Source organism: Mus caroli, chromosome 1 (assembly GCF_900094665.2).
Source record: "Mus caroli chromosome 1, CAROLI_EIJ_v1.1, whole genome shotgun sequence".
In the NCBI taxonomy this organism is placed as follows: domain Eukaryota; kingdom Metazoa; phylum Chordata; class Mammalia; order Rodentia; family Muridae; genus Mus; species Mus caroli.
This window is the reverse complement of record NC_034570.1, coordinates 130,583,060-130,599,132: the sequence shown is the minus strand read 5'-3', so window position 1 is coordinate 130,599,132 and position 16,073 is coordinate 130,583,060. Positions and strand designations below refer to the sequence as shown.

At 36.5% G+C, this 16,073-nt stretch overlaps 1 protein-coding gene across 2 annotated transcripts in view; it reads right to left on the bottom strand.

Moving 5' to 3' along the window:
- The window catches only part of Dennd1b (DENN domain containing 1B), a 209,379-nt gene that overhangs the window by 124,404 nt on the left and 68,902 nt on the right, over positions 1-16,073 (bottom strand). For both annotated transcript variants that reach the window (XM_021163128.2, XM_021163138.2), the window contains exons 4-5: positions 8,337-8,386; positions 6,384-6,503 (exon numbers count right to left, since the gene is read on the bottom strand). In XM_021163128.2, coding sequence (XP_021018787.2) covers positions 6,384-6,503; positions 8,337-8,386 — 170 coding nt within the window. The remainder of the gene's footprint in view (positions 1-6,383; positions 6,504-8,336; positions 8,387-16,073) is intronic.

The following is a 16,073-nucleotide window of genomic DNA, read 5'->3' as shown; positions in this document are numbered from 1 at the left end:
CACTTTGTAGACCAGGCTGGCCTCGAACTCAGAAATCCGCCTGCCTCTGCCTCCCGAGTGCTGGGATTAAAGGCGTGCGCCACCACGCCCGGCTTGGTTTTTGACCTGTGTGTATGCTCTATGACTTGCTGAAAAAAAGCAAGTTCTTCAGTACGTTTCAGCTGTATTAAGTACAAAAATTCCACGTCAAATGATTTTCCAACCTCACTGTAAATATCTCATAACGCTTCCTTAGCATGTAGTCATAATCTGAAGAGCTGCGCGCTCAGCGACTAGGAGCCCGAGACAAACAGGAAAGTTTGGGAAACTGAGTAGCTCTGTAGTGACTCATATTCCTTCCCTGGATCTTTCAACAAACATTACTATTGACTCTGAGCTTTAAATGTGCATATAATGTATGTTATACGTGTATATAATGTTTGTGTTATCCCAAACTTTTCCTACTATATTTTCAGTGTACAAGGTACCTTGATTCAAGGTAATAAGTTTTAGAAATGTGTAACACATTTTCAACCAAGAAAACACTTTTCCATTTTACATGGAAATCAGAGAAAAACACTAAATCTGGATTCTTAACTCACAGTCAGCCCATCAGTTCTTTTCTGTCCAAGGTCACTCACATCCTCATCTTAAATTTCAGTGGCACAGAACACAATTGTCCTGTCTCTGCCCTTAATTCTACAGCACTGCCCTGACCAGTGTATGCCTGTCGTGCCCACTGCAACACTAGTTAGATAACTTGCATCCTGAAAATACACCATATATATCTACCTGACCAAAGATGATCTGGATACAGTCCTACTAATTTCTAACATAATGGGGCTAAAGTTCTTGTATACTTGATCATCTATACAATGATGGCATCTTAGAATTTTAGATCAGTAAAATTCTACATGAAACAACTTTTATAACCTTACAATATTTTCTTTATTTTTTTTGAACTATAGTATAATTACATTGTTTCCCCTGTCTCCTTCCCTTTCCTCCCTCCAACTCTTCCATGTACACCTCTTTGATCTTTGTAAAACTCCATGGCCTCCCTTTTCATTAAATGTTGTTACACAGGTACACAGGTAATTTACACCTACTAAATGAAAAGGCTTCTCTATCTGAAAAAGGCTAGGAGATGCACTAATCTGTTATATTCCTGAACAACTCATCAGTCTAGATATTGTTACTCATATATATGTGTGTGTTTTCAGGCTGACCATATAGTACTGGATAACCAATTCATATGCTCTTTCTATTTAACAATTTTAATAATATTTCATTAATTCTTTGAGAATTTCATCATTTTGTTTTGATCACATCTATCCCTCCCTCACTCCAACTCTTTCCATATCCACCCTCACACCCATACCCACCCAACTTTGTGGTCTCTTTCTTTCTTTCCTTCTTTGTTCCTTGCATTCATTCAATCAATCTATTTACTCCAGTATGTGTTGTGTAAATATTGTTTAGGGCAGGGTCTGCCTTGGAGAGAATGGTCAGTCTACCTACCATACTCTTAAAGAAAACCAAATTTCCCTCTCCAAAAGCTATAAATGACCAATAGTTCCCTGACCTAGGGTGGCACTTCTTACCTACCTCCCTATTCCATGCTGGGATTTTTATCTGGCTTGGCTTTGCACTCATCATGTGCAAACTGTCAAAATCATTATGAATTCTTATGGGCATTCTTCCTTGTTGTGCCTTGACAACATTGTTTCCTTGTAGTCATCGCCATTTCTGGCTCTTAAAATTTTTTAGCCCCTCTTCTATGATGATCCTTGAGCCTTAGGGTGGCAGGAAATGTGATACACACAGTCCTACAATCTCTTATTCTCTACCTGTTAATCACTTATGGATCCCCATTTTAATTTCCACCTACTGAATGAAAATGCTTCTCTGATAAAGGCTAGGAGATGCACTAGTCTGTGGGTACAGAAGTCAATAATCAAGAGTCATGGTAATGCTACGTTCGTTTAGCAGAATAAGTATAGTACGTTCTCTCTTAGGTCATTAGGACTGACCTAGCCACTGGTTCTTGGGCATGCTAATAGTGCTAGGTTTGGGTTCCATCTAGTGGAGCAAGCCTTAAATCCAATCATCACAAAGTAAGAAGTTACTCTCATGGCATTCACACCAAGACAGTCATTAGTAGCTTGCAGGGTTTACACGTGGCTGAGGCAGATGGCTACTTTCTCTTCAGGCAGTGTGCACAGCAATTCCCAATACATGAGATTCACAGGTAAATGGAAGGACTGGGAACAAGCATTCCGACTAAAGTAACCAAGACCTAGAAAGATAAAAATCTCATGTTTTCTCCCATATGTGAATAGCAGCATTAAAACTTTAGATGTGCATATTTTACTTGGCATAGCCATAAAAATCAGGAGAATAGTATGGGGAAAAGACTAGAGATACAGTGATACAGAAAGGGAAACAGGAATAATTAAACGGAATAGGAAGCAGGACAGCAGCTGAGGAGGGGTGAGCAACACTAAAGGCCTTTTCAAACAGTCAGATAGAAACTAATTACTGCAGAGGTGTCCTGAAACATACAAATGCTTATAAATGTAGTTACTCAATAATGGGACAAAACCCCAACTAGACAACACATTAAAACTAGCAAAAAATAAATAAGCAAAATAAAACAAAACAACAGGACTAATAATGGGTTAGCCTTTTGCCTATGTGTGAGATATTGGCTAACCAAGTCCCAGAGACACCCCCCACACACACACACAAATATCACAGGATATTGTCAATACTCTTGGTTTCTCTCCAGAACTTGATGATAAGAAGGCATCACATTCCTGCCTAATCAAGCTGCAATTGACTAGAAAATTGGGGGGCAGGGGTGCTGCAATGTAGAAATGGTAAAGCAAACTAATGATAAAGTAAAGTTCAAAAACTGAGGACATACTCTCTGAGACATTTTTACAAGTATTTACAATTATATACTAATATAGTTATTTTTATGAATTACTTCATAAAACAAATAAACTTTTATATGGAAACACATAACCTGTTAAATAACAACAACTTAGAGCGCTATGACTATTGTTTTGAATTTTTTATCATTTTAAATCATATTATAAACTATTCTCTTAAGCTGCGATATATTTGCTTATGGTTTTTTTCACATATGTAACTCTCCTTTTCTCCATCTTTTCATTTAGTTATTCTTCAAACACCTCTTCTATGAAGAGTCCCTTGGAGGCCAGGGGTAAAGTAGGTAGATGCTAGGGATAGCAGAACTACCTGGACCTACAGAAGGAACTTTCTGCTAGAAAGAGCTCTTAGACACACACAAAAAAAATCTAAATTCTTTTATTATTTAAATTGGTTTATAAATTATATATAATATTTTAGTATAGCATGCCCTTTGTGCTAAGCTTAAGTGACACTAATAAAGTTTCTGTGTCTTTAAAGCTTGTTACCATCAACACAGCTAATACATTTTTACAGACTCTGGAAGAGTTCAAGAGCTAAAACTACAGAAACAAGAAACGAAAGAGATCAAAACTCTGGTATTATCAAGTTTCCTTTCACAGGACTATGCCACTTAATCATCTTACAAAGAGTATATAAGACAGCATCCATGTCTCCTCACAGTGATTAAAACTACTTAACTTGTGCCTCAGGGAGTGGCACTGCAACACGGGGTCTCACTATGTAATCAATGCTGGACCTAAACTGTCAGTGCCCCTGCTTCCAGTTCCTCACTGCTAGAATCACAGGAAAGCCCTACCACGCTGGGCAAGTCTGCCCTCCTTAACATGCTCATCATTTCTCCTGCCCTCAGTAAAACCAGCTGCTTACATTTTCTCTGTGGGTGAGTTCTTTGGCAGCTTGGTCAATTGTTCTGTCAACATAATAGATGTTTACTATAAAGTTGCTAGCGAGCCCCACCCACCTAAGTGCTTCTCTATCTACTCCTACCAACTTATTACATGAATTTACTAAAAATGTCCTTCTGTTACATACAATACAATATAATGACCATCACTGTAGGATCAAGCACACCAGTCTCTAAGGTTTCAGGGTTTCCTGTCAGATACAAAAAAGCTTTCATTACTGTAATACAAATTTTAAAAGTGAACAGTAAACTCCTAGAGTATTTAAAGCTTTATCAATCTTTTCAATGATTTCATGGGTGGTCAAGTACCACCCCTCAGAGTGGCCAAGCTAGCACCAAACCACTATAATTCTTCTCATGCTAGACTTCAAAATTATTTTTGAAAAGATAAATCTGAATAAAACTTAAATACATTCACTTAATCATTTAATCACAGCAACATTCTAAATAAGTTGTCACAATCATTACATTTCTTATTTACTGTTGAATAATTATAAATTATAAATTAGCTGTTCACCGTGTGAAACATCCTACTCCTTAGCCACCAGAATCACTGTCAGACAACCAAGAGAATAAATATAAAAGATTACTTGAATAAAAAACAAATAATCAATGATGCATACTATAATACTATCTTACTGACGTATAATTTCAATTTTCACTTCTTATATTTATATAATATAATCAAATTTTTGCAGGTAAAACTATTTCTAACTCAGGAGTCCAAATATTCAGCTGCTCTCCAAAATGTACAAGTTTGAGACAACATAACAACTTCTACAAATTAATGACAACTGGCTTACAAATATAGACACTACACATTTTTCTCATTTATTTAACAAGTAGGATATTGTGTTTTACATGTTTTAAAATAACAGTAGCTTTCCTATGTTTAAAAACTAGTAGAAACGTATTTAAACTATGTTGAGTATTCAGTATTTAGGCTTATTTATAGTTTCAACATATTCAAAATATTTTGTGTTAAAAAAAGAAAGCAGTTCAAACTCTTTAATTATAAATAGCATCTGAAATTCAATTTGAAGGTAATTGGGTAAACTACTGAAGGCAGAGTCAAATCTAAACAAATAATGTTGATAACTTATTCTCTGGTGAGTTATCAAAAACAATAGGGAACAGTGGATTATTCCACTCTGACATTTGTTTGGAGTGTTTTTATTAAGTCCCAGGTCTCACTATATAGCAGAGAGTCAACCTCAAATTTGCAATCCTCCTACATCAGTTTCCAAGTGCTACTATTATAGGCATGCACTAGCATACAGGGCTCTCACTGACTGACAAAGGCAGCTCAATAGCAAATGAACAGAGAAGCCACTCGTTGTATTCCAGGATGTGCTGTTTGAATGAGATGCCCCCCATAGTTCAGGCATTTGAATACTTCTGAATACTAGTCTCCAGTTGGTGGCTGTCTTGGTAGTCTTAGGAGATATGGCCTTGCTGAACAAAGTATGTCACAAGCAGTGGGCTTTGAGAGTTAAAAAACATTGGCACCGTTGAAGTTGGCTCTCTGATTTCCATATTCCGGTTTAGAATATGGGCTCTCAGCTGTTCCTCTCATCATGCCTGATGCATGCTGCCTGCTGCCATATTTCCCTACCATGATGATAATGACTTACTTCTTTCTCTGAAACCGTAAGTCCAAAATACAACCCTTCCTTCTATAAGTCGTTTGGTTGTATCACAGCAATACAAAAGTGACTAATAAACAATGCTTTCCTCATAAGATGTTAAACTATAAGTTGAGTGTTATCATCTATTGAATCTAGAATTGGCAGTAACTATATTATAGTAATAAAAAATTGTACTTTTTATAGGCTACATCTGGATTCTTTGTTTACCATGACATCTTACAGGAACTAAGTTTAAATGCCTTTTATTTCAACTGCCACCATAAAATCTAGCAAGATCATCACACTCCTAAAACCCCTTCTATTTCCAGCTTATCATCTTCACTGGGATAGGAAAGATTTACAATGAACAGATATCCCTTCCTTTCTCTAAAGAAATTAGGAATATAAATTTTACATAAAACTTCCTAAAATGTATAAGGTTAACAACATCTTTTAAGCATTTTAAAACACCCAGTGGCCTAACAATATTCTCTAACTTCTTCCCAACTACAAGTTTGCAATCTTTGCCTTAAAACCACAATTGATTCACAAAGGTTGCATGTGTATCAATGACAGTAAAAAGCATGTCAACTTTACTAAGTGTTATCCTATTACACATATCACAACTCCCATGTTAATATTTTATTTTCAGAAATAAATCACAATAACTAATCCTTTATTTTTTCTTTTAAGAAAAATTCTATTACGTTACTGGAAAACAATTTACTTTGTATGTGGAACAGATGGGAGGCTATTTCTACTCTTCCTTGGATTTAGACTGAACAAGTAAAGAAAAATTTTTTTTAATTATGAAAAGTTGCTTTGTTTTTATTTTTTGAGATCTCAAGCATGATATAGCTGGACAAAGACACAATCCACTTTGTAGCCATGTTTTGATTATAATTACTCACCTAAGAATACATAAACAAATTCTGCCTCCAGATGCGAGCCTGCAGAACCCAAATCGCTGCTTACTTTCCATGTCTGTCAGGACGAAGGTAAAGTGCTGTCCAACTTGATTCTGAGACACCCTTAAGACATAACAATATCATGGTATTAGATCTGTGCTGGTTTCCTTGAGGATAAAAAGAGAAGACTTACTTGTCACTGGCTTCACCTTTCTAATACTGGGTAATAAAAGCTGGAATGTTGTTCTGCAACTAGAAGGGTCATGAATCTATAAACCAACTCATGAGTCATGAGTCAAGCATTACAAGACTTCTAACAGCTTATGGGAGAGCACACCAACACAAATGCCCCACGTGGAAGTCAAAATTCATCCTAATTTTCAGAAGAGTAAGTTACCCATAAAATCTATCATGAGGTTGCAGCCATGGTTACTCACTCTGGAGAAGAATCAGCAGATCCAGTCTCTACACTCACCAGCAGCCCTTCTCTTGTCTAATTATTCCTCTTTTCCTGATTTTTGACTGCCTGTATAGCAAACCATGCTGGTGCATCCTCTAAAGGTGAGCACCATCATCCCGAGTCACTTCTTCTGTTGACATTCCCACCCAACGGACCTCACGCCAAGCACTCCTGTTATCTTCTTAGCATTATTTTAGAACTATCAATAAGCTGCATAATCAAAGTCCAACTAAAAGAAAACAACTCCTGCTAAAGAAGCCCACTAGTGGTTGGTCTATATGAGTTTTATCTGATTTTAAAATGCATAGAATAAACCAAATTACATGCTGCACTTCAGCATAAGGGATGATATAAAACTAAACATTTACCTCTGCTTAAAAAGCATCAACATATTTTCAGATATTGGCTCATAAAACCACAATAGGACTTCATGTTCTTTGCCCCAAAATAAAATATTGATAACATAAATTTTGGTTTTAAAAGAGTCATACAGATTTTGAAATTAAATAAATTACTACCAGTATTCTAAAACTATAAATTCTTTTGTCACAAAACAACAGTTATTAAATAAGTTTACATATAAATGGCCAGGACAAGTGCATATCCAGTTTTATACATGTCAAATAAATCCTCCAGGGATTAATATGTCCTCTAGTGTTCAAGATTGATAATATCCTCTTGCAGTTTTTCTTCCTCTATTTTATTCTCACTATTGATGTAATACTATAAATTTCTCCAGAAATAAGGTAAGTGAATAACTTTTTATCAGCTATATTTATTAGTATTAACTAACCCACTATCAGATCTCTTTTCAATCTATATACTAAAAATTCAGTCTTACTAATATTTGGCAAAATGTCTTCATAAGATGATTTTTAAAAACTTTTTACAGTACATTCTTAAAATACAACTAATACTGATCAGTCTCATGAAAAACATAAATGTCATTATTTCTAAAGAGAGCTCTATTATGCTAACTTCCAGCTGCATATAAGTTCAGGTAGTGTTGGCAGTAAAATATAAGCACACTGGAACTGTTGAAGCTACTAGGGAAGTTCCCACAGCCGCCCTCAGTAGCACACTGTTGTGTGACACTGTTCTTAGAAACAACTAACAAGTTCCCAGCACTCACAGATGCTCTTCCAGTGGGATGAACCCTGTTTCAAAGACCTTCTGAAGATCACAATCAAAGACCAATGACATGCTTTTCTCTGCTAATACTTACAATCTATACCTGAAATATAAGGAGAAGAAACATAACCTGTGGTCAGGTTATTTTAAGAACACCTATCTGGCCATGGTAGAGAAGAAAAGGACAGAATAATTTGAAAGGCGATTTCACTGTAAGCATTATCTAATTCTGAACCTCACACCTGCCATATTTGCATAGAAGCAAAACAAAGATATGTGCCAGTTTCTTAAAATGTATATTTAATCATTTTGAAATGTGTGCTAGCAAAGAATAACGTTATCTTAACCAGTAACTTATACTATACCTTTCCACATCGAAGGGAAAACAGAACTTGGGCACGCTCTGCAGAACTTCCTAAAAATGCAAATTCAAAATAAAGAGGATGCTTTAGAATGTTTTTTAAACATGCAGTTAAAACTTTTTGAGATATTTTCAAGGGGTGGGTAAAGTATTTTTAAGACAAAAGCACAGGTTCTCAGACTGAAATAATTGATTATTAAAAAGGAATTAAGTATGTGCTTTGGCAGATTGCACTGACAATGCCCGGAAGCCCCGGGAGGGAAAGGCCTGGCCTGAAGGGTATTAACACCCTTCGCATCCCCGCTGGGATCCCCTTCAACAAGGCCATATGGGTCTCACAAGGAGTACTGCACCATATGGGCAAGCTGTGTCTGCTGCAACTAGTACCACAGGCTAGCCACAGGGACTTTTCACAGATTCTGGCTCAGAAATATAAATGTTGTTTCAATTAAAATGCAGGCAGAGAAAAGGGAATGGAGTTGGCAGCAGAATGAATAAGAGGCCTGACAACTCTGTACGTCCCACAACACAAGGGTTAAAAAAATTCAAAGATCGTATAGATTCTAAAATACACATTTATATCTTAAAACACTTGTTAGTAAATTTATTTCAAATAGCCCTCTTAAATGTATAACTTAATACAAGTATCTATTATAATATAGCTAAATATTAAGTATTTAAATAGAAAAATCCATGTTTTATTAAAACAGTAATCTCATTAAAATTTAGAGATAATATTTATTAAAAATTACAACAAAATGCAAATAACGGATAATTGGAAAAATAACGGAAGATGTATTTTGATGTATCTAAGCAAGACATTAAAATTTGACTCTGAATCTAAAGTTCCACCTATAATTACAGACATCATACAAATTAAAGGTAGAGATTTTATAAAGGAGCAGAACCTGAAGACAATTCCTATTAAGAAGCAAAGGAGCAAATATCTTAGCAAATCTGTCACTTCTACAACTGTCTTTTACCAATAAAGCTAACACCCAGTAAAATGAGACAGCTCCAAACACATAAACCTATGGAATCACAGTCTTGAATGTTTCCAGTCGACTTTCTTAACTTGAAGCAGTGTGTGTGTGTATTGCAAGTATTAGTTAAAAATAAAGTATTGTAGGAATACCTAGGAAAGCTTCAAGAGAACTCACGTACAGACCAGTAAGAAGAGAAAACAAGCCTTCCAGCCTCAGGGCAAGTACACAGGCTTGCTTATGAATGTGTGCCATTAAAAGTTGGAGCACAGGCCCATGTTTAGAAAAAGTCATTTTACTCTTGATAATATTTTGCTAAATGTAATTAAAGAAGTCACTAGACATGAAATAAATTACTAAAAAACAGTTTATTACAAACGAAGATAGTTGTTTTCATTTGACTGTTGCTTCATCATTATCTGTGTCTCATAATGTAAAGTCATTTACCATATTTACTACACCTATAAATAATGGTCAGATAAACTCCTACAAAATTAAGCACATAATTCGGAAACAATAAAAAAGCACTCAAAGTCAATGTCTGCCTCTAAATATATGTATATTAGCCGCATATTTCACATCCATTTTAATGCTCAAATTAAAGAGGAAGCCTCCTCTCAGTTGCCTTTCACAACGCCCCCTCTTTCCATAAGCAACACACTTCTGCAAAACAGCCACAGCTCGCTTCCCAACTGGCAGGAACATCCCTCAGGGGACAAGTCTTTAAACCTCCTCACTCTTTAAAATTCAACCAGCCAGCAGGTCTATAGAGGAGTGTATAAACAGTATAGAAAAAAAAAATCCTCTCAGCTCTGTCAGTGACAGAACAGCTATGCTGCTGACAGTATGAGCAGGGGACACCCAGATCAATAGCCGAAGTCCTGCTGCTCCTAAGACTGGATTTCTTCCTTAATTACAGGTGCAATATAAACTAAAGTTATAAGGGATGGGAGGGGGTTGAAGAGAGGATTTGTTGCTTGAGTCATTTTAATGATATTGATAACTGAAAATGATATTTCTACATAGATTAGAAATAACTGAGGTTTTATATTCTCATTATCTCTGTTACACACACACACACACACACACATACACACACATACACATACACATACACACACACACAGAGTTACTTCTAGATATGTATTCATAGGTTTGCCATACTACTCACCATAAACATGAAATACATTTCCTGTGCTACTGAAAATTTTTATTTCTACAGAAATTTTATTAACCAAGAAAAAGGTTAGTTTCAGAATATTTTTAATAAAAATATATTATTCTCACATAAAGATAATTGCTAACATATGTCAAAGATAAAAACAAAAATAAGCCAAAGAATGAACTAGAATATGAAATTATCCAGAGGAAAGTACCATGGGCAATAATGGATATTCTGTAGAAGTTCCAAAATAAGACAGCTAGCTATCATATTAATGATTGGAAATAATTCATGGAAACTTCTTTATTGAGTATGTAGCTCACTTGTAGCCTTATAAAGAAGCCACTGCTGTGAAAGAGAAAACGCCCTGTTAGATGGACACTCTGATCACCAGGGATACTGCCCTGCAGAGTCTAAGCTGAAACAGCAGCTAAAAAACTACCGTTTCTTAAATATTCTAAAGTCCACGATGAAGCCCTAGATCTGCTTTGTATAGGCTGTAAGGTGAAAGGCACCATTTCTGTAACCTACTTCCACTTCCCCACCACTTCCTCAGGAACAAATGGTAGTGCTCTCTCAAGTTCTGTACTCCCCTTTTTCCTGTTCTGCATAACAAATTTGATCTACACAAATGACTTCATACAGCTTAGGCATTTTTATGAAGTCTACAATTATTCATATATACTTTCACACATCACTTTCTTAATAGTTCAACCTCTCACATTTACACTGTTTAAGGTTGAAATTGTCTGAGTTACAGCCCTTGAAATATACAGTGATAGAATCCTCTCTAAACATACCCAAACCAAAAATAAGGCATCATTTAGACCCCTCCTCTCTCCCATACATAACCAGTCATTCACCAAAACCATTAATTCAATTTCATAACTAGCCTGCTCCCCATAGCTCCATTTGACAGAGTTCCTCTTTCAGTTAACCTCCAAACCTCCACTTCTGAGACTTCACTCAGCTAGGACAGAAATACCCACAACTGGGTAGCCTGCAGGATGGAGTGCCTGGGTGCTCTCTTCTGAGGGTCAGAATGCCCAATCCTGAAGGTTTCCTGTGGAAATCATTGCTCCTCCAATTAAAACTGTAATTGATCCTAGAACACTGTTCAACAGGGTACATAACAGCGAACAGCTGAACACACACACAGTAGAGAGACGAGGCAGGTTATCTAGGCACTGTTTAACTCAACAGCTCCCTCCAGGAACCAGGGATCTTCTCTCCTGGTTTACTCTACTAAGCATGCTGGCTTTGGTCCTTTCCATGTGCTTGTAGAATGAGCCATGAGCTTTCAGTACATCTCACAAGGACACAGCAGCAGTGCCCAGCATCCAGAGGAAAAATCTTCTCTACACTCACTTTTCTAGAGTTTACTAGACCAACAACCCCTTCCGGAACTACCTATGGAAGGAGGTGGTTACCTACGAGCCTTGCCACAGACATGCTTGGAAGCACCAGAATTCCGTCTCACTAGCTTTCAAATGATTGTCACACAGGAAATTTCAGTAAACTTATGTTTGTAAGGCTCTGCACAATAACAGTATCAAATAATAAATTTGCATGAAAGTTCTTAATATAAACATAAATACTATTAAATGAGGATATTTCTCAATATCCATAATTGTAATTTATGGAAAAAAAAGCCCAAAATCACTTTTACAACAAAATAAGTTCTATTTGGCAATTTTAATTCAAAGTTTTCAAAAAAGGGCATGGTTTTCTAAAGATAATATTTGAATATAACTTCAAGTAAATATGTAATAATAACAATCATTCTATCTAACTGTACTTTATAAGAGGGGTCTATAAACTCTACAACAATAATAAAATAACCTACAGCTCAGCCACAGAACTTTGAGTAAGAGAACTGAGCTAGAGACCCACAATGAGCACTGAGATGTGACAGGGCATCTGAGGAAAGTGCCAGCGAGACTGTCAGACACATTCCACACCCCATCTTCTAAGGGAAGACAGGCACACAACATGTGGTGACTGAATCAGGGATACACCTTATTGCCAGAGAGGGTATAGGAAATGACAGTGAGCCGGTTTAAATATCCTATCCTTTATGAAATGTTTTAAACTCAGAGTCTATTGAAAACTTGAGAGACTAGGGGAAAAAACAGGCTAAGCCTAATCAGATATTGTTTTGTGATTTTAGTTAGAAATAAAACTCATCTTTAACCCTTCCTTAAGTCACAGATCTGTGTGTTTTTATATTAATATTGTTTAGATTATTAGCTCTAATTGACTTCGCAATAAATCATCATTATGAGACTTCAGTACATCCACGTGGCAGATGCAGTCAGTGAGGAGATGTGTGGATATATTGAGAAGAGACCATGCTGGTAAGATTGTGTCAACTTGACATAAACTCAGGACAACTGGAAAAGGGAACCAGAACTGAGAAAATGCCTCTATAAGCTTGGCCTGTAGACAAGTCTGTGGGATGTTTTCTCCATTAACGACTGAGAAGGGAAGAATCAGTCCACTGTCCATAGTGCCACCCAGGGGCAGGGAGGTGGATCTGGGCTATATAAAGCAAGTGAGCCAATGAACAGCACACCTGAGCGGTTTCTGTTTCAATGCACCTCCAGGTTGCTGCTGTTGCCCTGATGTACCTTTATGAAGGACTATATGCTGTAAAATAAAATAAAGCCATTCCTCCCCAAATTGCAATGGAAAGCAAACTAGATCAGATGTGTATGTGTGTGTGTGTGTGTGTGTCTGTGTGTGTGTCTGTGTGTGTCTGTGTGTGTCTGTGTGTGTCTGTGTGTGTGTTAGTCATAGACAGTGACATCTCTGCAGTCTCCTGTCACTTCAGATTGATCTAATTCACAACCAAAAACGTGCTTACACACAAAAGAAGATGAGTACTGTACCTGGCAACAGAAGGCATAATTCTATACCTCCCATGCATTTAATTAGAGAAGCTTTTAAAAAGTATGAAAATATGTTAATGATGAAAAAACAAAGTATGAAAATATATATAAAACAAATAAGGATCTAGAGCTTTTAGTCAAAAATTCCATCAGAAAATACCTTTAATGTTTGGAGTTTATAGTTTTTTAATTTTTCACACAAGTGTATACTGTTTATCTTGAATTTATAGCACCCCATTCTGCCCCTCATTTTTATCCCCTCTCCCTCCTGTTAGTCCCCTTTGTTCTCCAGCAGTTTCATTTTTAATCAATGTATACATATATTATATACATCTATATAAAACCTAGGAGCCACAAATGAGAAAAAAAAACATGCAAATATCTTCCTGAGATAGGCTTTATTCACAAAATTGACCTTGAACCTAATCTATGAGCCTGAATTACACATACCTATATTCATCTGAATGGCTGACAAAGAAGTTCATTGTGTATCTATACAATGTTTTCTTTATCTAGTCCTCTGCTGATACATACCTAGGCTGGTTCTATAACTTAGCTATTGTGAATATTGCTGTAGTAAATACTGATACACATTGTCTCTGCAGTATGTGACCTTAGAGTCCTCTGGATAAATACTTACATAGTGGATTTATTTTCACACTTTTAAAAAGCCTTCATACTGACTTTCATAGTGACTACCAACATTACATTCCCACAAACACAGTATAAAGGCTTCCCTTTTGTCCACACCCCCACACTCTCAACAACGTATGTTGTCATTTGCTTCCTTACTGAATACCATACTGACTGTGGTAAAATGGAATTTCAAAGGAGTTTTGAATTGCAGTGAAGGTGAACATTTCCACGAGCCCACTGCATCTTTCTGTGAACTCCACTTCTTTCATTAGCTGTTATTGACTGAGTTGTCCTCTTGCTGATTAGTTGTTTCCTATATATTCTGATGTTAATTTTCTTTCAGATGTACAGCTTATAAGTATATTTTCCCATTCTACAAACTGTCTTTCCACTGCATTAACAAGTTCCTTTGCTGGGGAGAAGATTTCTAATTCATGAGGTCCCATTTATTGGCTACTGCCCTTAATTTCAGACCAACTGGAGTCCTTTGAACAAAGTTCTGCTTTATACCTACAACTTAAAATACTTTCCTTTTCCCTAATAATTTCAGTGATCTAGAGTTTACATTAACATCTTTGATCCATTTGAAGTTCATTTTTGGACAGACACAAAAATGGAGATTTTAGTTTTATTCTTCATATGAGTATCCAGTGTTCTCAGTGCCATTTGCTAAAGAGGCTCTCTTTCAACCATTGTATTTCTGGCATCTTTGTAAAATTCAGGCAACTACAGATGTTTAGATTTACATTTGAACATTCCATTGAATTTAATTGATCTGTGTTTTCTGATTGTACCACTGTTTTTGTTGCATGGCTCTGTGGTATTACTTGAAGTCCCACCATCACCATCATTTTGCTATGATGGCTTGGGTCACTGGGGGTGGGGGGGTCTTCTGTACAACTGTATGATTTTGAGATTTATTTTCTGTGTAAAATGAGGTTTGCATTGAATCTTTAGATTGCTTCTGTTGAGATATTTGTGTTCACCCAATTGCTCTTTTTCAGGTCAGGAGTCTGGAAGGTCTTTCCATTTTTAGTATGTTCTTCAACTTTTATTTTAAAGGGTTTGTTGTTGTTGTTGTTGTCGTTGTTCCTGTTGCTGCTGCTGCTGCTGCTGCTATTGCTGCTGTTGTTTTGGTTTGGTTTTGGTTTAAGATAAGGTCTTACTGTGTAGCTCAATCTAACACTGAATTCCACCTGCCACTCTCTCCAGAGTGCTGGATTAAAGTCATGTGCCACCAAGTCTAGCTAGATGTGATAAGTTTTAATTGCATATGCCTTTCACTTTATGAAGCAGATATATTCCAAGGTATTCTACCTGTCTGGCATAACTACAGCTAATGGAACATGTCCATGGGCTCTTTCTTGGCATGTTTGCTATTGGTATACTATATACTATTAATTTTTTCTTTGTGTCCTTCCATTTTGCTGGCATTGTTCATCAGATCTAAGAATTTTCTGGTGGAGTCTTTTGCTCTCTTATGTAGAAGCTAATCTCTTCCAAATAAGGAGACTTTGACTTCTTCCTTTCATACTTATCTCATTTTTATTCCCTTCTCTTCTGTCCTTACTCTTGCTAAGAGTTTGAGTACTATGTTGCATAAAGAATGAAAATAAACTCCACCCTTGTCTTGTTCACTTTTCTTTTGATTTCAGACTGGGTATCAAGAACTGATCAGTAAATCCTTTGCATACTCAGTATTGATTTTGGAGTAGAGGAAAGGAGGGATTCCAATTCAGTGTGTGTTAAGAGAGAAAGAATGGCTCTGGTTCAAACAGCTGGATCTGTTTGGCCTCATGTGCAAGCTGTGCTACCTGAGCTATGGCAGAGTGCGTGAGGATTGCTCAAGCACACATCATTTCTCTAGTCTAAAACCAACACTGAGTATGTGAAGACAAATTGAACAAGAAAACACAAATGTGTGGCTGAATAAGATGACAAAGACAAACCAGCATTTGGAACCTCAATTCAGTAGAAATAGAAATGCTGATGAGAACTTAACCAAAAATGAAGATGGAATTGAAAAAGTCAATAGCCCAGCTAAAACCTCAGGGGAAAGTCTTAAAGTA